The following is a 20,588-nucleotide window of genomic DNA, read 5'->3' as shown; positions in this document are numbered from 1 at the left end:
CTTTAATCCACATACACACATTAAGGCCAATTTGCTGCCCCAAATATTCTTAGATGTGTGCCTTCCACTGAGCATGGTGGTTGACTGACCTTGAGATACACTGACAGAAAACTGCCTCCTCTAAGCTGCTGTCATTTCCTATGTGCTCCATGGCTGGGAGTGAGATTGTGTGCCCAGCTTTCCTTGTCACGCTAGGATTTGATCTGTCTGGAACTTGCACGTCTTGTACATGCTGTCCCAACAGTTCATAGGTGCAGCTACACTGCTCTGTCCAGATGTTTCCAAGTGGTCACCTACTATCTCTGGCTGTTGGAATCTTTCCACTTTCTCTTCAGTGATCCCTTAGCCTTGGAAGGAAGGTGTGTGCAATTAGTCTCTGTCCTTTGGCCGGTCAATCACCATTTACTGCATGTTAGCTTTTTCAGATGAGTTTTGAATCATTAGGAGTCTAATATTTTATTTAAAAGCCTAATAGGTTTTCCCCTTAGGATCTCTGATGTGTCTAGCAGGAGGTTTCCCTTAGGATCTCTGATGTGTCTAACAGGAGGTTTTCCTTAGGATCTATGATGTCTAACAGGAGGTTTCCCTTAGGATCTATGATGTGTCTAACAGGAGATTTTCCTTAGGATCTATGATGTGTCTAGCAGGTTTTCCTTAGGATCTATGATGTCTAACAGGAGGTTTTCCTTAGGATCTATGATGTGTAACAGGAGGTTTTCCTTAGGATCTATGATGTGTAACAGGAGGTTTTTAGCTCAATAATGTTGCCAAATGTGAGTTTCATCTAGCGGAAAAGGGCTGAAATCTAACTAGCAAGTAACTGGTTACTTCTATAATGCTTGTGCCACTATTTCACTAATGGATACGTCCTGCCAGGGCAGTCTTTATTGTACTCAGTGGAGTTCACAGCTGGGTATAAGATAGAGTTGTCACACATTTATGAATTCAGATTTCCCACTGGGTTATCTGTGGAACATAAAACAAGTGTGAGATAAATGGCGATGGGGATTGTGTTCCTGGTAAATAAGACTTGGTAAGTCCAGGCCATGCTCATAGAGCTAAGTCAGTCTCAGGAGGTGCTCTCTATGTAGATTGTAATGTGTTATATACAAAAATGTCTTTCAGGAATATAAATCTTAGGGACTCGGGAGAATGCTCAGTAAAGTGCTTACTGCGCACGATGAGAGTTCAGCTCCCCAGCACTCATGTAAAAAAGGCACTCCTGTGGTCCTAGTGCAGGGGAGGCAGGGACAGGAAGATCCCTTGGGCTCGCTGGCCAGACAATCCAGTGGGGTTGGTGATCCCTCAAAATGAAGAGGAAGACTCTACCTAGCCTTTGGCCTGCAAACAGACTTGCACACATATGAACACTTAGATGCACACCACATACACAAGGCATACATACATAGATATGTATGTATATACTTGAGAGCCATAAATTGAGGAAATTCTTCTGGGGAAACTTACCTTTCCTGTGTGTTTCTATTTTACAGCAATGTGACCTTAAAAGTTGTTTTACAATCCCTCTGACACTTGTCACCTGAAGGTGTGGATGGACAGAAGGACTGTAATCCTTTGGTGCTAACAGTGAACACACACGCCCTGCCAAATCAGAGGCAAGAGTTTGGTTATATGTGGTGAGGTTTATTAACAACCATTCCTGCTCAATAAATGAAGTTACTTTAGCAGAAAAAAAAAAAAAAAAAAACCAACAGAATTAACTAGTTTTCTCTACCAAATAAATTTCACAGTAAACGATCTTAGTATTAAGGTCTGTATTTTATTTTTTAAACTTTATATGTATAAACAAATACAGAAAAATCAGCATTGTAGCAAATAGTTTTATTTGTTAAGATATTTCACCAACCAGTCCCAGTAAGTACTTTAACCATTAAGAATTTATCTCTAAAGCAATTTCACAGTCTCAAAGCTTAAGCCAAGAAAACAAGATTTATGTTAGTCAAGCAACCTAAAAAACATCTTTTCTCAAAATTAGTATATTTAAAGTTGTAAACTGATCTTTCAAACGGTGACAACATCACTAAAGATGCCAGATGCCCCAGAATAAGTCCTGTCCGAAAGGGGCTTCCTACAGAAGAAACAGCAGTGAAGACAAACCGGAAGCTAGGGAAGAAGTTCTTGCAAATGCATCTCCCCAATTTGAACAGTTATTTGCAGATTTGTAATAAAGAGAGGAGCATCTATGATATACATGTTTGGCTCTGGTACCAAATGTAAGAGAATAAAGTACCTGTCATTCCCAAATAACAGCATTTGCCATCACTATTAAAGCTTTTTCCCAACACACTGGATCATTAAAGACTTTTCATGTTTCCACTCAGAATCTTAAAATACTTTTTACAAGTTCCTGGGAACTGGATGTAAGTCACACATGGTCAGGACAGCACTATACAGACAAGATATGGACCATCACACCCATCTGGAAGAAATATTTGAAGAAGTATTGCCATTTAAAGTATTCTTCTGAGAAAAGAACGTTGGAATCTCGCCAGACTGTACAAATCTAACATGGGTACAAGATCAGAAAACTGAATTATAATGAAGCAGAAAAATGGTCTCACAACTACGTTGCTTTCCACAGTACAGTTGTTTACAGGGTAAAAATCAAATTTAGGGCATGATTGTTTCTGTAAGGTAAAAGATGGAATATTTAGTAAACTCTACTTAGTGTTCAAACAATTTTTATAGGAAACTGCTTAAAAGTGGAGAAACTAAGGCACATGAACTTAAGCTCAATTTCAAGGTTATCTTGATCCTGAGAGAAAAAGCAGGGCTCCAGTTTCCAGGTCAGAAGGTAATAAATGACAAGTCTCCCCAAAGCAGAGAGCAGGGTTTCCTCCTTTAGGTAGATAAGTTAAGATAACTTTAAGATATTAGTTTTGAAATGTATAATATACATTTCCTCAGAAATCTTTGGCATGTTCAAAGTCGTTAGAGGTGAAGGGTTCTGGATATCTCCTGCAAAGTATAAAACTACAGGGGAGTCACCCTGTAAGTTAAAACAAGAAGAATCAGTTGCAATTTCAAAATGACCTGAGTTCATTTTCCATGATTCTTTCCTTGGCTTGCAGTCTCTGAATCTTGTGAAATGAAGCCAAGGGCACTGCCCATCTGTTACAGAGTTTATTCAGCCAGGACTTATTTCCACTTACATACATAAAGCAGAGAATTAAACCATATGTCTCAGTTATTTTTTTCCATAAACCCCCTAAATTGAAGATGTCAAACTTAACACAGTGGAATGATTAATTCACATGGAATCACCTCCAAAGTCAAGCGTTCTGTATCCTTTTGCCCACGGGAAAGCCTGTTTCGGCTGAGAGGGAAACCATGCTGTTTCACCCGGCTCACTGTATTTTGCCGTGGGCATGTTTCCCACCCCCAGAACTCTCACCTCCTGAGTCCACAAGAACTCAGGTGAGTCTATGCAGTCACCATGTGATAAAACAGAACATACCAGGTAAGAGAAATCATTTTCCAGTTTGTGTTTAAAGTGCTCCTTGTGCAGTATCAATGGAACTCCACTCTGACTAGTAACAGCTTTACCAGAGGTCAGCAGGTAAGCGAGACAGATCTTTTTCAAGTATGAACACACGATGCTAAAGCTCTTCAGGCACATTCAAATCCAAATAAAACAAAGACCAAAGAACCCCAAACTTCAGTACATAATCAGAGGAGCGGTGGAGGTTCTGGGGTAAGGTCGTGGTGTAAACACACAGTGCTTCTGAAGAGCTTGAGAAGAATTTATCAAACCCAACACTGAACAACAGAAAATAGGGGCTCAATCCATATCAGAAATAAAGGAAGTCAGTACAAATGCTCAGAGCTGCACCAAAAAAAGAGAGAGAAATTCCATGGCTAATAGGTTGCTTCATCCATGTTATCATCGCTGTCTATAACAAAATCATCTCCGTCTTCGAAGTAGGAGTTGATGTAGTCATTTTCCTAAGTGAAGGGATATATTCCTTAGTCAATAAAGTGACTCAGCAACATTTATGAATATTATACAAAAAATGCATTCCTTTAATTTATAAATATCAAATTAAAGTAAAAAGGGAAAGAGAGAAGACCTGAAGTTTTAGAAAGCCTTTGCTTCCGACTGCTCTCCTCTTAGAAAGCAGTTCCACATTTTCTACTTGTGCCGCTTTCTCTCAGTACCACTCCTTACCATGCTCAGCTGCTAATCAGCTAGACGATCAGAAAGGCCGTGCTTCCATCCCAGCAGGAATGTCCATGGCAGCTCCTCGGGGGGGGCGATTTGGGGTTTTAGGAGCTGAAACACTGGTCATTGATTTCACCAATGTATTGACCGACCAAGAAATAAGGGTTTCCATCAACAGTCTTTACCTTGCATCAGAACCCAGGGATGAAGTCACAAAGTGTAACAGCAACCGGGGCATCATTTCCTATCACAGTACAATCTCCTCCCCACCCGAACCTACGGGAAACCACGTTCATCCCTGTACGTTCCTCCCAGCTTCTGGCTGTGTCTCAGTTCTAGCCGAGTAAGGTTTTCATGCCTCAAAACAAGACAGAAGATATGTGTGCCTTCTATCAAAACCTCAAAAATCCATTTGAATACAGATTGAGACTTCTCAGCCAGGTGCAGGGTATGGATTTTATATGGACTGTAATAAAGATTTTTTTATCAAGCAAATTTCAAAGTGGGTGAGATACTGGATGACATTAAGCGCAATGATAGCTTGCGTCCACACTGAGATACTTAGGGATGAGCTGAAACAGTGCAATGCTGGGGCTTGTTTTTACTATGATCCCGGGTAGACTGGGGCATTGAAGGACAAGGAGGAACAGGCAGGGAGCTGCTGTACGTATGAAGAAAAACATCATTGGAAAACTAGCTATGCGGTGAAGAGTGTGCTGGTTCTAGCACTGAGAAAACTGAGGGGAAGAAATGCTGACTTCAAGGCCAGCCTGGACTACACACACACACACACACACACACACACACACACACACACACACAGAGCAAGACCCTGCCTCATCCCTGACCCCATTCCCCCAAATCTCTACATCTCTGCTATTTACAGTGGAAACAGATGACAATTCTCAAAAGAAAGCTTTCTGAATACCAGCTTTATCTTACAGGTTTTCTTTGCAAACATCTGGAATGTCTATGCATCTCTGTACATTTTATAATACTTTGTCTTCCCTAAATCCTGCATGTTTACGCTTCCAACACAAACCCTCTGTGGCATCCTAAAGTTGGCATAGCTTCTCGAATGCCAAGAATTCTGTGAACGTCCAGAAACCAAGCTGAAGCCTGGGGCCTACACAGTAGGGAGGGTGACAGGCAGAACATTCAAATGAAGCTAACTAGTAAATAGGGCCTTGGTTCTGTGTGTAGGGAAATATAAGCAACAAACTCATTCACACTGTAAGGAGGAGAAACCCTGGCATTCCCAATCAAGCAAGTAGCACTTGTCTTTTAGACGTGGGTACTTTTCCCAAGAATGTCTGGTGAGTCAAATGCTCACACTGTCAGCAATCCTGATGCAGGCGTATTTGGGGAGCCTGCTGAGACCAATGGCCTGATTGGCTCTTGGCTTTCCCCTGAGCGCCAGGTTTATTCATAAACTAAATATTCAAAATATCAGAAGAGAAAGAAGCATCTTCTTTAACATGTGTTACCTGATTATGCACTACACTTTACTCGCCAAAATAACGTTTATCAAGTCTCAATTCAATGAGTAAATTAATTATCATGAAATTTCAATTAATTAATTGATTAAAAAGAACAAAGAGAACTTTAAAGACAAGACCTCTAAGGGAGGTACCTTTCTTTCTAGCCCTCACTCAGCCTCAATTCTCTGTAGTTTTGCTTTTTTATGAAGTACAGATATATAAACTTTGTTTACTACATTATCGCCCCAGGCTGGCCTTGAATTGAGAGCGCCGGAATTAAAGGTTCGCTCTACCACCCAAGCCGATGAATTTGTAATTGTTACAACTAAAACTGAATTTTAACACACGTGGTCTAGACTCAATGGAAGTTGATTTTATCAAAATCGCATTTCTGAGCTGGGCATAGTGGCTCTGACTTATATTCCAATACCTGAGAGGCTGCAATGCAGGAGAACTGAAACCACCCTGTGCTGTAAAGTGAGTTCCAAACAAGCTTCCAATAGATTAGGTCTTCTCTCAACACACACACAAAAAGAGCATTATAAAGTCAGCTTTGTCTAGAATACTGGCATCTGCCATCCAAACTTAATACCTCTCCAATATCCCTGTTGTGGCATCAAGAAATGGCTCCATATATTACTGTGTATTTTCATACTAACAGTTATTTATTTATTGTGGGGAAAGGGGTGCGCATGTGGAGGTCAAAGGGCAACTTCTGAGTCCATTCTCTCCCCCACGTGAGCTCTGGGGACTAAGCTCAGCAGGCTTGCTGGCAAGCCCCTTTACTCACTGAGCCATCTTTAAGGAGTAAACTTAGCAGTGGCTTTGAACTACTAGCTGGCAAGAAATTTTCAAATATGATCCAATGTAAGCAAGTGAGTTTTCTAAAATGCAATATAGCTAACATCGCATATTAAGAATCCTTCAGTGGCTTACCATAACATGGAAAGAGAAAGTCAGATTTCTCAGCCTGGCATTCAGGACCCCAGTGAACCCCATTGTGGTCCTTTTTAACCCCTCAAGTCCAGCTGACTTACCTGGTCAGTGGCAGAAACACCACTCTCATCACCTACCTGCAGACCTTCCCTGCAAGTTCCCTCCCCTAGAGCTCACTCTCAAGGTCTTACAGGCTGTCTTGTTTTGTTGTCTGACAAGGTCAGACTGGCTGAAGATAACCTTGAACTCCTGACCCTCCTGACTCCACCTCCCACGTGCTGTAATTAGGAGCACTGTGTCTGGTTTGTGCCCTTGTAGCATCCTGTCTACACCACAGAATTATTCCCTGTGTTGTAACAATAATGATTTCTGCCACATAAGACTGAAACTTCCGGGTTCTGGGGCTGTGCACAAGCAGACAAGCCCTCAGGCAGAAGTGCCTAATGGCTCACGGGGATCTCAAAGGGCCCTGCGTGAGCCGTGGATGACATCATGACTCAGCTAAACCTTTGCACGCATGCATGGATCATATCATACACGTATGACTCAGCTAAGTCCTTGTGCGCATGCGTGAGCCCCGTCATCTGCGTATGACGTAGCCATGTCTACTCCCTGTGCACATGTGCTAGCCAACCTTTAAAAGCTGGACAAGCCATCCTCCTCTCTCTAAGTGGGTTTGTTGCATGTTCCTTGTTTCCTTCTCACTCGCGCCAGGTAGTTTCAGTAACAATTGCCTTTCTGCTTGTTTCCTCTGCAGAATAATTTCCATGAAGGAACGGTCATCTCTTCTCCTCACAGTCTCATGACCAAGCAAAAATCAAACATACTTCTCAGAGTAAAAATCATTATATGCAGCTTGGCCATGGTGGTGCGTGTGTTTAATCCCATCATTTGGGAGGCAGAGGCTGGTGGATCTTCCTGAGTTCGATGCCAGCCTGGTCCACAGAGCGAGTTCTAGGACAGGCTCCAGAACAATAGAGAAAACCTTTCTAGAAAAAAAAATGAATTTCTGGATCTATAAACTTGGGTTTTTGCTTTGTGACAAAGCCTCACACCCCTCCCACCTCATTCAGGAGTTTGCTAGGCTTACGGTGCCGACTGATGTATTATGCCATAGGAAGCAGTTAGCAGCCATCTTAGCAGCAGATTTTACCTCCTCTTGCTCCTCTTCATCGTACTCCTCCTGCTCTGAGTCTTCGCCGTCTTCGTCGTCACCATCTTTCTTTTTGCTCCCTTCTTTGTCTTCGTTTTCCTCATCCGATTTTTCGCCATCGCCTCTCTTTTCTAGTTCCTGATAAAGTGAGGTTCATTAATTGCCATGGAGACAATTATTCTTTGGTCTACACACCCAGTCCAAAGAAAAGACTTATGGATCATTTTAGGTTCCTCCTAAATTAACATGCCTGCCAGTCTCCCACCTCACTGCACTGTCCGTTCTTCAGTTCTCTTAACCTGGGGTTAGAATTCTAATCCATAATGCCTTTTTTCATGATTCCTATCCCTATTCCTCTGAAAACGTGGGACAGGATTTAGTTTATCCCCTTCCTATCCCCTTTGTCTTTCATTACTTCCCATTCCCAAGAATTTCTATTTCATGATACATCTGGAAGGTTGAGAAAAAGAGAATAAAACACACATCACTAACCACACTAGCTGTTATGCACAATTCTAGAAATAAGGAAGAGACAGAGTTGGGATGCCATGACTACTGGATGGTTCTTGTTTTCTACCTGAAAAACCACCATGCCACCGGGTGGTGGTAGTGCACGCCTTTAATCCCAGCATTCGGGAGGCAGAGGCAGGCGGATCTCTGTGAGTTCGAGGCCAGCCTGGTCTACAAGAGCTAGTTCCAGGATAGGAACCAAAAGCTACGGAGAAACCCTGTCTCGAAAAATCCAAAAAAAAAAAAAAAAAAAAAAGAAGAGTAATTAGTAAAATAACTTTGCCGATTGATTATTCATGAACAGAATACATATTTTATATCCAGAGGATCTACAACTTACCTCTTCTTTAACTCCCTGAATATTTAAAAATTCTTTTAATTCCAACTTTAAAGGAAGAAGTTCAAAGGCAAAGAAAGAAAAGACAACTTTAAACAGATCCAATTTAAATGAATTAATTTTGAATGGCTGTGTGTGTGTGTGTGTGTGTGTGTGAATGCATGTGTGTGGACTTGCATGTGGAGAATGGAAATGGACACTGGGTATCTTTCTCAGTCACTCTCCATTTAATTTATTAAAACAGGTTCTGGCTAGTTTTGCCAGCCTACTGCTTGCCTCTTAGGGATCCCTTCTCTCGGTCGCCCTAGCACTGGGCTGACAGGTAACTGCAGGCTCCCTGGCTTTATGAGCATGCTGGGGCTCGGAGCTCCAGTCCTCTGTGAGAGCTTTAACTACCGGGTTGTCTCTCAAGCTCCTAATATTCCATCTCTAAATACATTTCAAGCTACAATACACCTCATGCAGGCAGAACAAACTAAAACCAAGACTGGCACACACACAGGGCGATTTACCCTGATAACAAACCTTGTGTGGCCTTGGCAGTTACTAGAACAATGTTGTGAAATACCAAGCAAACAAAATTTCCAAACTTCTGAAACATTGAGACACACACGATGCTATATTATATTAGTTAATAAATGGTATTGTGTCTTTTCTGTTTTAACCAGATCATAAGTAAGAAGGCCTCCCACTAAATTCAATTATACTGGAGGGAAAATGCTATATTTATTTTGCTCTGTAAAAAGTATATTCTGTTATCTAATTTCATAATTAGAAACAACACTGTTTTACAAAACGAACCACAAACCTAGTTTTTTGGAAGTACAGCATTCATTTCAGTGTGCTGTGAGGACCAGAGATCTATTATTTCTATGGCTGCCAAATCCAACAGGTCAAGCAAACAGTCTCATCTTTATCTATACCACACACACCCAAGGCAGGCAACTGCCACAGGAGAGGTAGGCAAATGACTTTTACAATGGCCCCAAGGACAAAAACTCTGAGTCATTACTTCATTCTTTTCAATGAGCTAACTGCTTGGCTCTTCCACTTAGCAGCCTCCGTTTTCTCTTCCATGAGATTGAACTACTTAAACTTACTCTATAGGCTTAAGGAGATAAGGACGGATATAGCATAAACCTCTGGGAAACAGTTAAGATGCAGCCCCAGAACAGGTCTAGCTTAGACACTATCTACACAGGGAGACTCCTTTTTGCGCCGCAGACAGTGTCCTCCGGAGAAACTACGGCCAAAGCCTGCTTCATGTACACTTTATGTGCATCTTCGAGAACTCAAAACTTTACCAGCAGGCAGGATTCGTGGTCCATAAATCCTACAATTATTCCACCTAGTTAAACCTGACAGTTATTACTATTCCTTCATTGATCTTCCAGATTTTACATTTTAGACATATTGTCATCTAGCTCAAGTATCTTACAAAAACAAATTAGTAAAACTAGGAGCTACCATCAAGTGTATGTGCCAAAGAGGTCAGCAAAAACACTTTGAACCATCGACTTTCCTCTGTAAGTAAGGAATAAAACAACCTACCTGTCTGCTCCTAAGGACAGAGTGCACATAAAGCACTCATCAAATGGCTAGGCATGTACATGTTCTCAGTCAGTCTTGCTGTAATTATCAACATCAATGCACACAAGCACAGGGTTCATGGTGGAACCCTCAGGGAGATCGATGTGGCAATCACCAACTCTTTTATACGAGACATAAAATGATTGCCCAACAGTTCTACTTCCTAAAACTACTCTACTCATGTGTGTAATGGTCTGTCCTGTTCCTTTAAGAGACAAGCCCTGCCTACTCCCTCCTCTGTGCTCAGAGAGCTGAGAGTGGATCTTCCTTCCACTGCCAGCTTGAGCTCCTTCCTTTCAGTCTCTCTCTGTTTCTCTCTCGCTCTTTGCCTCTCTCTCTTCATCCCCCTTCTCCTTCCCTCTCCCCTTCCCTTCCATAACCTGCAGAGGCTGGAGGCTCCTTGTGGGACCGGCTGACCCACAGAGGTCTCTCACCGCTGCAGTCTCCTTGCCTGGGACCCACTGCCCTCATTCCCGCTGCCTGCTGCCCGCTACCGCCCTTCGGGGAACGATGCCATTTTATTTTTACCATTATAATGTGAAATGATATACTTACTATAAAGCCACATTATTCGTCAGTGAGGACTAGTTAAGTTCTTAAACAACTGTGGTTCACTCTAACATTGCTGTGACCAATGAGAGAATGAGGGGCTCTGTACAGTTGGATATGAAACCATGTTCATGACATTTTATTAAAAAATAAAATAAAAATGCAGAAATGTGACATACTATTTTTGTTATTAGAAGGGGGATTTCAGGCTGGGTTCTTGGCTCAGCCCTGTTGCTCTTGCAGAGGCCCCAGGGGATCTGAACCCTCCACGGACATCAGGCACTCATGCGATGCACATATATACATGCAGGCAAAACACTCATACACATAAAATAATAAAATAAGTTTTAAGGATTAAAAAACTTTAGGGGGGGGAAGTTCTGTATTCTTTTATGAGTAAAATATTTCTGAAAGGATATGTAAGAAATGCATAGTTTTGGAGTTCACAACAAAGAAAATAAAGATATGGACAGGGATGAGAGAACACATTTTTTTTTTTTTTTGGTTTTTCAAGACAGGGTTTCTCTGTGGTTTTGGAGCCTGTCCTGGAACTAGCTCTGTAGACCAGGCTGGTCTCGAACTCACAGAGATCCGCCTGCCTCTGCCTCCCGAGTGCTGGGATTAAAGGCGTGCGCCACCATCGCCCGGCAGAGAGAGAACACATTTTTAAGGAACTTACCTAGACTTTATTTTGTTTAATCCTAGAAAAATAAGGTCCATAGAGTACCAGCTTTCTCTCAATAGACTCTTCTATTTATACTGCAAAACCCTTGGGAGAGGGGGCAGAGAACATGTACATCGACCAAAGGAAAGCGAGGTCTCTCTAAAGAATTACATCTAATCATGTCAGCGGTTCATGCTTCTCTGTGCTCCCCCAGACCACTGTCTAAGGGGGCGTTAAGGACACAGTAAAAGGCAAGCCTGGCATTGGGAGTGGTGCTTAACAAGGAAGAAGAAGAGACAGCTTAGGAGAGACACGCAGGCAAGGGTCCACGTTTGCTCAACCCCAGGGGAGCTCTTTCCTGCACACCTAACTTAGCACCAAGTGCCCTTCTGCCAGCTCCACGTTAATAAAAAGATAAGGCTGACAGGTAAAGAAAGTATGGCCTTTCGTGTTTTTCCCAGCTCAAGTTTGTAACTATAACCTTACTGAAAGACCCTACAGACCCCCTCCTCAGAACCCGCAGCTAGCAGGCTCCCCGGGAGAACGTCCTGTTTGCTTGAAAGATTCTCAGGATCAGCAGCTAGCCTGCTCTCGTGAGAGGAAAACAGGATATCTATAAGATAGGACATCTACAAAGCAGGATGACTTCAAAGTAGGATACCTATAAGATAAGAGCAGGATGTCTGCTGCCAGACATCCATGCTGGGAGAGGAAAACCATTCATGCCCCCCCCCCCCCGCCTCATTCTGATAACCACGCTTCTGCTTCTGTAAATTGCTTTTTGCTGCCCTCTTTCCTATAAAAAGTCCTCCTCCCAGTCTACAGGCGCGCAAGTCCTCCGAAAGACTTTGCCGCCCGCAGGTACCTGTGTCTACCTAATAAACCTCTTGCAGTTTGCATCCGACTCGTGGTCTCGGCCTGGTCTGTGGGTCCGGGGTCTCCACCTGAGGGAAGGTCCCTACCGGGGGTCTTTCATTTGGTGCGTTGGCCGGGAATTGAAGGCCCCCACCCAGGGACCACCGACCCACCATCGGGAGGTAAGCTGGCCAGCACCGATTTGTTAGTCTGTGTCTGCGTCGTTTCTGTGCTTTGTTAACTCTGTACACTCAGATCTGGGTGCTCTGTATCTGGCGGGCCCAGGAAGGAGCTGACGAGCTCGGACTTCCACCCCGCAGCCCTGGAAGACGTTCCAAGGGTGTCTGGAGCCCTGAATTAGGTGGCAGCTTTTTCCGGAGCTCAATCTGTATCCCAAAGTCTTGCTTTGCTGACTTGGGTCTGAATCTAGAGCCTTTTCGGTGCTCATCTGACGGGCCACATTCCAAAGGTGGCCGGAGCCTGATTTTTCACAGTCTCCGTCTGAAGTTTTGCTTTCGGTTTTGCGCCAAAGCCATGCTGAGCGTCCATATTGTTTGTGTCTGATTGTTGGATTTTTGTGTTTAAATATGTTCTTTGTTTTTGTATATCTGTTTGTGCTCGAGTCTAAATCTGGTACCATGGGACAATCGTTAACAACCCCTCTTCACTTAAGAAGGGGGGAAAATTGGGGTTTTAACTGTTTCTCAGAGACTGGAACTGATGGTATTTAGTAACAACAATGTCTGTCATTGTACTCTTACTGGAATTGACCTGATGATATTTGTAACTGCTTATAGAAGTTGGAAAAGTTTGACACACCCTGTAAAATGTTGAGCCTCCTCCATATGCAGGATCAGATAGCCCAGAGGGACCTGAAGCGGCGATGGCCGAGGGGCCCCCACAAGAATCCCCGGCCCTCTCACCTATGGCTGGCCAACAGAGGGACAGACGCGAGCCGCCACCTGATTCCACCTCCCACGCCCTTCCCCTCCGAGAGGGTCCGAATGGGCAGCAACAGTACTGGCCATTCTCAGCTTCTGATCTCTATAACTGGAAACAGCATAACCCTTCCTTTTCCAAAAACCCAGTGGCGCTGACTAATCTAATCGAGTCTATTTTAGTCACCCACCAGCCCACCTGGGATGATTGCCAGCAACTCTTGCAAGCCCTGCTGACCTCAGAGGAAGAGCAAAGAGTCTTTTTGGAGGCTCGGAGAAACGTTCCAGGCGACAACGGTCACCCAACCCTTTTGCCTAACGAAATTGACGAGGCCTTCCCTCTGACGCGACCTGATTGGGACTTCACCACAGCTTCAGGTAAGGGACACCTACGCCTCTATCGCCAGCTGCTTATAGCGGGTCTCCGAGGGGCAGCATGCCGCCCCACTAATGTGGCTCAGGTAAAGCAAGTGATACAAGGGAATGAGAAAACTCCCTCTGCCTTTTTAGAGAGGTTTAAGGAAGCATACAGAATGTATACTCCCTATGACCCGGGGAACCGGGGCAGGCCATTAGTGTTTCAATATCCTTTATTTGGCAGTCCAGTCCGGATATCAGAAGTAAATTACAGAGGCTGGAAGGTCTGCAGGGGTATACAATACAGGATCTGCTGAAGAGGCAAAGAAAGAGAGAAGGAAAGGAGAATTTACAAGTATATTCAGAGGAGCAACCAATAAATGAGGAAAGAGACATGAAACAGAATAAAGAATTAAGCAGGCTGCTGGCCACTGTAGTTCAAGGACAAGAAAGAGAGGGAGGTAGGCTGGGAGAAAGGAAGGGGGCCAAAATGGACAGGGACCAATGTGCTTATTGCAAAAAAAGAGGCTCTTGGACCAGGGCATTCTCATCCCCTGCCGGTCACCATGGAATACCCCCCCTTTTACCAGTAAAGAAACCAGGGACTGGGGACTACCGGCCAGTGCAGGATTTGAGGGAGGTCAACAAAAGGGTGAAGGACATGCACCCCATGGTCCCCAACCCCTATAACTTATTGAGCACTCTGCCACCATCCCACGTTTGGTATACCATATTAGACTTAAAGGATGCCTTCTTCTGCTTGCGGCTGCATCCGGAGAGCCAGCCCCTTTTTGCCTTTGAATGGAAGGACCCAGATCTTGGTCTTTCGGGTCAATTGACCTGGACTAGGCTCCCCCAGGGATTCAAGAACAGCCCAACCCTCTTTGATGAGGCTCTGCACCGGGACCTGGCGACTTTCGGGTCCAGTACCCCACCCTGACATTGCTCCAATACGTTGATGACCTCCTTCTGGCGCCGCTTCAGAGAAAGAATGTCAGGAGGGCACAAAGTCCCTCCTACAGACATTGGGACAATTAGGATATCGGGTATCAGCCAGGAAGGCTCAGATGTGCCAGAAGCAAGTCATTTACCTAGGTTATCAATTAAAAGATGGACAGAGATGGCTGACCGAGGTGAGCAAACAGACTATCACTAACATCCCTGCCCCCCGGAACCCCCGCCAGCTGCGAGAGTTTCTGGGAACAGCGGGATTCTGCCGCCTCTGGATCCCAGGGTTTGCTGAGATGGCTGCACCCTTGTATCCTCTAACTAAACAAGGGACAATGTTTGATTGGGGAGAGGAACAGCAGAGGGCTTTCAAAAACATTAAGAAAGCCTTACCAGCCTCCCCTGCTTTAGGCCTCCCTGACATCACCAAACCCTTTGACTTGTTCGTGGATGAGAGACAGGGTTACGTCAAAGGGGTCCTAACTCAAAAACTGGGCCCTTGGAGGCGTCCTGTAGCTTATCTCTCAAAGAAACTCAACCCAGTTTCTTCAGGGTGGCCGCCCTGTCTGCGAATGGTAGCAGCTATTGCAGTCCTCACTAAAGACGCGGGTAAACTAACCCTGGGCCAGCCACTGACTATCCTGGCACCCCATGCGGTGGAAGCCTTGGTCAAGCAGCCTCCAGACCGCTGGCTCTCCAATGCCAGCATGACTTACTACCAAGCCCTGCTCCTGAATGCGGACCGGGTGCAATTCGGACCTGTGGTCGCTCTTAATCCCGCGACCTTGCTCCCCCTGCCTGAGGACCCGGAACACCACGACTGCCTCCAGATCCTCGCAGAAACACACGGGACCAGACCGGACCTGACGAATCAACCCCTCCGAGATGCTGACTATACTTGGTATACGGATGGCAGCAGTTTCCTGGCAAATGGGAAACGAAAGGCGGGGGCAGCAATGACAACAGAGACTGAGGTAGTTTGGGCAGAAGCCTTACCAGCAGGCACCTCCGCCCAGAGGGCTGAACTCATCGCTCTGACCTAGGCACTCCGGATGGCAGAAGGTAAGAGACTGAATGTTTATACGGATAGCCGATATGCATTCGCCACGGCTCACATACATGGGGAAATTTATTGAAGACGAGGGCTGCTGACCTCAGAAGGAAAGGAAATTAAAAACAAACTTGAGATACTGGCACTCCTGAAAGCCTTATTTTTGCCCCCAAAATTAAGTATTATGCACTGCCCTGGGCATCAAAAAGGCCATAGCCCTGAGGAAAAGGGAAATAGGCTGGCAGATAACGCTGCTTGAGAGATTGCTATAAAATCAACCAAGACCTCCCAAGCTCTCCCCTTGACGAACCCGGAAGAGGCCCAAGCCTCCAGTTCGCTACCCTATAGTAAAGAGGACATTGATCTCCTAAAGAAAATGGGGGCCACATATGACCCCGAAAAGCAACATTGGGTTTTCAAGGAAAAGATTGGTATGCCAACAAAACATACTTATAAAATAATAGACTACTTGCATAAATTGACTCATTTGGGGCCAAAGAAGATGAAAACCTTGTTGGACAGACAGGAGTCAGGCCAATACCTCCTGAACAGGGACGGAGCCCTGCAAAAAGTGACTGATGAATGCCAAGCCTGCGCTCAGGTAAATGCAGGCAGAATCAAGCTTGGTCCAGGAGTTCGGGCACGGAGACATTGTCCCGGAGTACATTGGGAGATCGACTTTACAGAGGTTAAGCCAGGTCTCTAGGGGTATAGATACCTCCTGGTGTTCATAGACACTTTTTCAGGATGGGTAGAAGCCTTTCCCACCAAAAACGAAACCTCAAAGGTGGTGACCAAAAAGCTCTTGGAAGAAATATTTCCCAGGTACGGAATGCCTCAAGTCTTGGCACCGATAATGGGCCCGCCTTCGTCTCCCAGGTAAGTCAGTAGGTGGCCAAACTCCTAGGGGTCGAATGGAAATTAAATTGTGCGTATAGACCCCAAAGTTCAGGACAGGTAGAATGCATGAATAGAACAATTAAGGAGACCTTATCCAAATTAACGCTTGCAACTGGCACTAGAGACTGGGTGCTCCTCTTACCACTGGCCCTGTACAGGGCCCACAACACCCTGGGGCCTCATGGACTGACTCCTTTTGAAATCCTATATGGGGCTCCTCCCCATTTATAAATTTCTTTAATTCAAACATTGCCGATTTTGCTAACAGTCCTTCTCTGGAGGCTCATTTACAGGTGTCTACAGATTGTGCAGAGAGAGGTTTGGAGGCCACTCGCCGCTGCTTACCGAGACCAACTGAACCAGCCGGTGGAACCGCATCCCTTCCAGATAGGAGATACTGTTTGTGTCCGCAGACACCAGACCTAAAACTTGGAACCTCGGTGGAAAGGCCCTTACACTGTCCTTCTGACCCCCAATGGCACTAAAGGTTGACGGCATCACAGCCTGGATCCACGCCTCACACGTTAAGGCCGCCCATACAGCTGACAAAATGGAGCCCGCCGCAACCCCAGCATGGAGAGCCCAACGCACTCAAAACCCCTTAAAGATAAGGCTTACCCGTGGGGCCCTTGGATCATTATATGGGCCCTACTAAGACTGGGGATGGCGACATTCCCGGGATATGACTGCCATCACCCGGGGGGTGGAGGGGGACGACATGGGACCAGGAACAAAGACTTCTATGTTTGTCCAGGACAAAACACACAAAAGGGACATGGAGGGCCGGGGGACGGTTACTGTGCCCAATGGGGTTGTGAAACGACGGGGGAGGCTTACTGGAAACCCTCCTCCATCTGGGATCTAATCACGCTCAGACGAGGAACCACGCCTGGGTACTCGGGAAGGGGACCCTGGACTTGCGGGGGGAAAAGCTTGTGGCCCTTGCTATGATATCGCTACCGCTACCAATGTCCAGGGCGCCACCCCAGGAGGTAGATGCAACCCCTTAGTCTTAGATTATGGAGACCAGCCAATTTAGACAACTTCAGGCAGCCATGCATACTGATATCAAGGCGCTGGAAGAATCGGTTAGCGCACTTGAAGAGTCATTAACCCCCCCTCTCAGAGGTAGCCCTACAAAACACGAGGGGGCTAGACATGTTGTTTTTACAAGAGGGAGAGTTATGCGCAGCACTCAAAGAGGAATGTTGTTTCTATGCGAACCACACTATGACAAAGCTTAGAGAGAGGTAAAGACAGACACAAAAGCTGCTCGAATCACAACAGGGATGGTTCGAAGGGTGGTTTAATAAGTCTCCCTGGTTTACGACTCTATTGTCTCCTCTGATGGGTCCCTTGATTGATTATCCTCCTTCTGATACTCCTGTTTGGGCCCTGCATCTTAAACCGCTTGGTCCAGTTTATGAAAGACAGGCTGTCAGTTATTCAGGCCCTAGTGCTGACCCATCAGTATCATATGGTACAACAACAAGAAACCGAGGTTCCCTAACTGCTTAGAGTAAAAGATTTAACTCTGTGATAAAAGAAAAGGGGGGAATGAAAGACCCTACAGACCCCCTCCTCAGAACCCGCAGCTAGCAGGCTCCCCGGGAGAACGTCCTGTTTGCTTGAAAGATTCTCAGGATCAGCAGCTAGCCTGCTCTCGTGAGAGGAAAACAGGATATCTATAAGATAGGACATCTACAAAGCAGGATGACTTCAAAGTAGGATACCTATAAGATAAGAGCAGGATGTCTGCTGCCAGACATCCATGCTGGGAGAGGAAAACCATTCATGCCCCCCCCCCCCCCCGCCTCATTCTGATAACCACGCTTCTGCTTCTGTAAATTGCTTTTTGCTGCCCTCTTTCCTATAAAAAGTCCTCCTCCCAGTCTACAGGCGCGCAAGTCCTCCGAAAGACTTTGCCGCCCGCAGGTACCTGTGTCTACCTAATAAACCTCTTGCAGTTTGCATCCGACTCGTGGTCTCGGCCTGGTCTGTGGGTCCGGGGTCTCCACCTGAGGGAAGGTCCCTACCGGGGGTCTTTCACTTACCTCAATTTTTTTCAACACATCTGCAGAGAGTGAAGCACCGCTGTCTGCAGCTTTGGCCATTCTGGATTTTAGATCCACTGGAAGGAAACAGCCAGCAGTTAACAGATCTTCCACAGGAACGGGGTCCCCAAGCTCTCCTCACACCAGGTAGCCATATCATTTCCGGTGTAAATTCAGCTCCTCCCACAGGATCACCACACCTCACTGAGCTCAAAACAAATAACAATCACTTCACATGATATTTTTAACAACTACAACCAGGTATGTTTTAACTAAGTACTGAAACGTTAGTCTTAGAATTATTGTCACTAGAGACAGAATCTGCTGTAGGGTGACCTCAGACTGATGCCCTAGTGTAGGGCCCGGGTCTGCCCTTGTTCCTGGGGTGCATTTCCGGGGACAGTTTATGGTCAGCTAACTAAGCATCCTGTTTGTTTCTGTGCTCTCCCTGCCCTGCCTGGTGATTAGCTGTAGGTCTTTGACTCCATTGTTAATATGGTAATTTCCCACCTGCCTGGGCAGGGGTCCTTGTGCAGCAGTTAGGTACTTAAGGACTTCCCCAAGTCTAAATAAACGGCATTCGGCTAATCTCCTTTCGAATGACCCTGGTCTCTTCCTGTGTTCAATCTCCAGGCCCTTGACCGACTCGCAAGGTACAGTGACGCACGAACAGTACCCAGGGTGTAACACAGAATTGGGTGTTACAATTAGAGGCACCGCTGGGATCATCGGCAACTGCAGTCAGAGACCCATCTGCGAGATTGGGAAGTAGGGATCCCTGAGAGGTCGCCCTAGGGAAGGCTGGCCAGCAGGTAAGAAATTGAGTGGCGAGGGTGAATTGGTTATGGGTGCAAGTAATTCTGTTCCAGTGTTAAAGGGAGAATAAAGGCACCACTATTAAAGTTGAGACAGCACAAGAGATCATTAAGACGGTTTTAGAGTTTACTCCCTGGTTCCTACATGCAGGGGCTTTTAACATTACTGATTGGGAGCAGGTAAAGGCTGATATTCAAAATGCACTGAAAGAGCCAGGGCCAAAAGAATTCCCCATAGAGATATTTTCACTATGGCACTTGGTCAGAGATGCTCTTCTCAGTGATGATGTAAAAGTAAAAGAGCAATTAGAGAGTTTGAACAAAACCCTCGAGGAGATTCAGGAAGCAGAATCTGTGAGTTCTATTAAGAGTCTTGAGGAACAGGAAGTTTTAGGAGCAGGAAGTATTAGAAGGGATATAAAAGAAAAAGAAAAAATTTTAAAAAAGGAGATCGCATTGATAAAAAAGTTAGAAAAAGAGGAAAGGAAGGAAGCAAACGGAGATGTCTCCATGAGACCTCAGCCGCAAAATCCTTGTACTATTGCTTCTGCCCCTATAGACTTAGAGGTGGAAATCCGAGAGATCCAGAACAGGTTAAATAATTTAAGTAGAGAGAGGCAGATTTATCCTGTTGTAAAAAATATTGATCAACAAGGACAGAGGAGCAGGCAGCATAACCCCCTGGCCTTTAAGGATATTAAGCAGTTAAAAGAAGCAGTTATGGACTATGGAGCGCATGCTCCTTTCACTGTAGCTTTATTGGAATCCTTTGCAGAACTCAACCTTACACCCAGTGACTGGATGCAGCTTTGCAGAGTTTGTCTTTCAGGGCGAGATTACTTGTTATGGAGAGGTGAAATGCAGGAAAATTGCAAAAAGACCACAGAAAAAAATGCCAAAGCAGGTTTCCCCCAGTATAACCTTGACATGTTAACTGGTGAAGGACAATATGCTGGCTTAGCAGCACAGATTGCTTATGATCCTGCGATTTATGCTCAGATAGCTGCAGCAGCAGCCGTTAAAGCTTGGAAAACTTTACCTAACAAAGGATCACGAGAACAGATTTCTAAGACCCTTCAAGGATCTTCAGAACCTTATTCTGAGTTTATTGACTGCCTTCTACAGGTCGGAAGTCACATTTTTGGAGATGTGGATTCAGCTATACCAGTCATTAAGCATTTGGCCTATGAAAATGCTAATAAGTTCTGTCAGGAGGTTTTTACGCCCCCATAGAGATGGAGATTTAAATGACTTTATCCGATTATGC

The 20,588-nt window shown here is 45.2% G+C and overlaps 1 protein-coding gene across 1 annotated transcript in view; it reads right to left on the bottom strand.

The window, feature by feature from the left end:
* Positions 1-1,779: 1,779 nt before the first annotated feature.
* The window catches only part of Polr3g (RNA polymerase III subunit G), a 46,266-nt gene continuing 27,457 nt past the window's right edge, over positions 1,780-20,588 (bottom strand). The window contains exons 6-8 of the mRNA XM_057789480.1: positions 18,507-18,583; positions 7,754-7,891; positions 1,780-3,966 (exon numbers count right to left, since the gene is read on the bottom strand). Coding sequence (XP_057645463.1) covers positions 3,880-3,966; positions 7,754-7,891; positions 18,507-18,583 — 302 coding nt within the window. The 3' untranslated portion in view covers positions 1,780-3,879. The remainder of the gene's footprint in view (positions 3,967-7,753; positions 7,892-18,506; positions 18,584-20,588) is intronic.

The sequence above is a fragment of the Chionomys nivalis genome, chromosome 15, assembly GCF_950005125.1.
Source record: "Chionomys nivalis chromosome 15, mChiNiv1.1, whole genome shotgun sequence".
Lineage (NCBI taxonomy): Eukaryota > Metazoa > Chordata > Mammalia > Rodentia > Cricetidae > Chionomys > Chionomys nivalis.
This window is presented reverse-complemented; position numbering and strand designations above follow the sequence as displayed.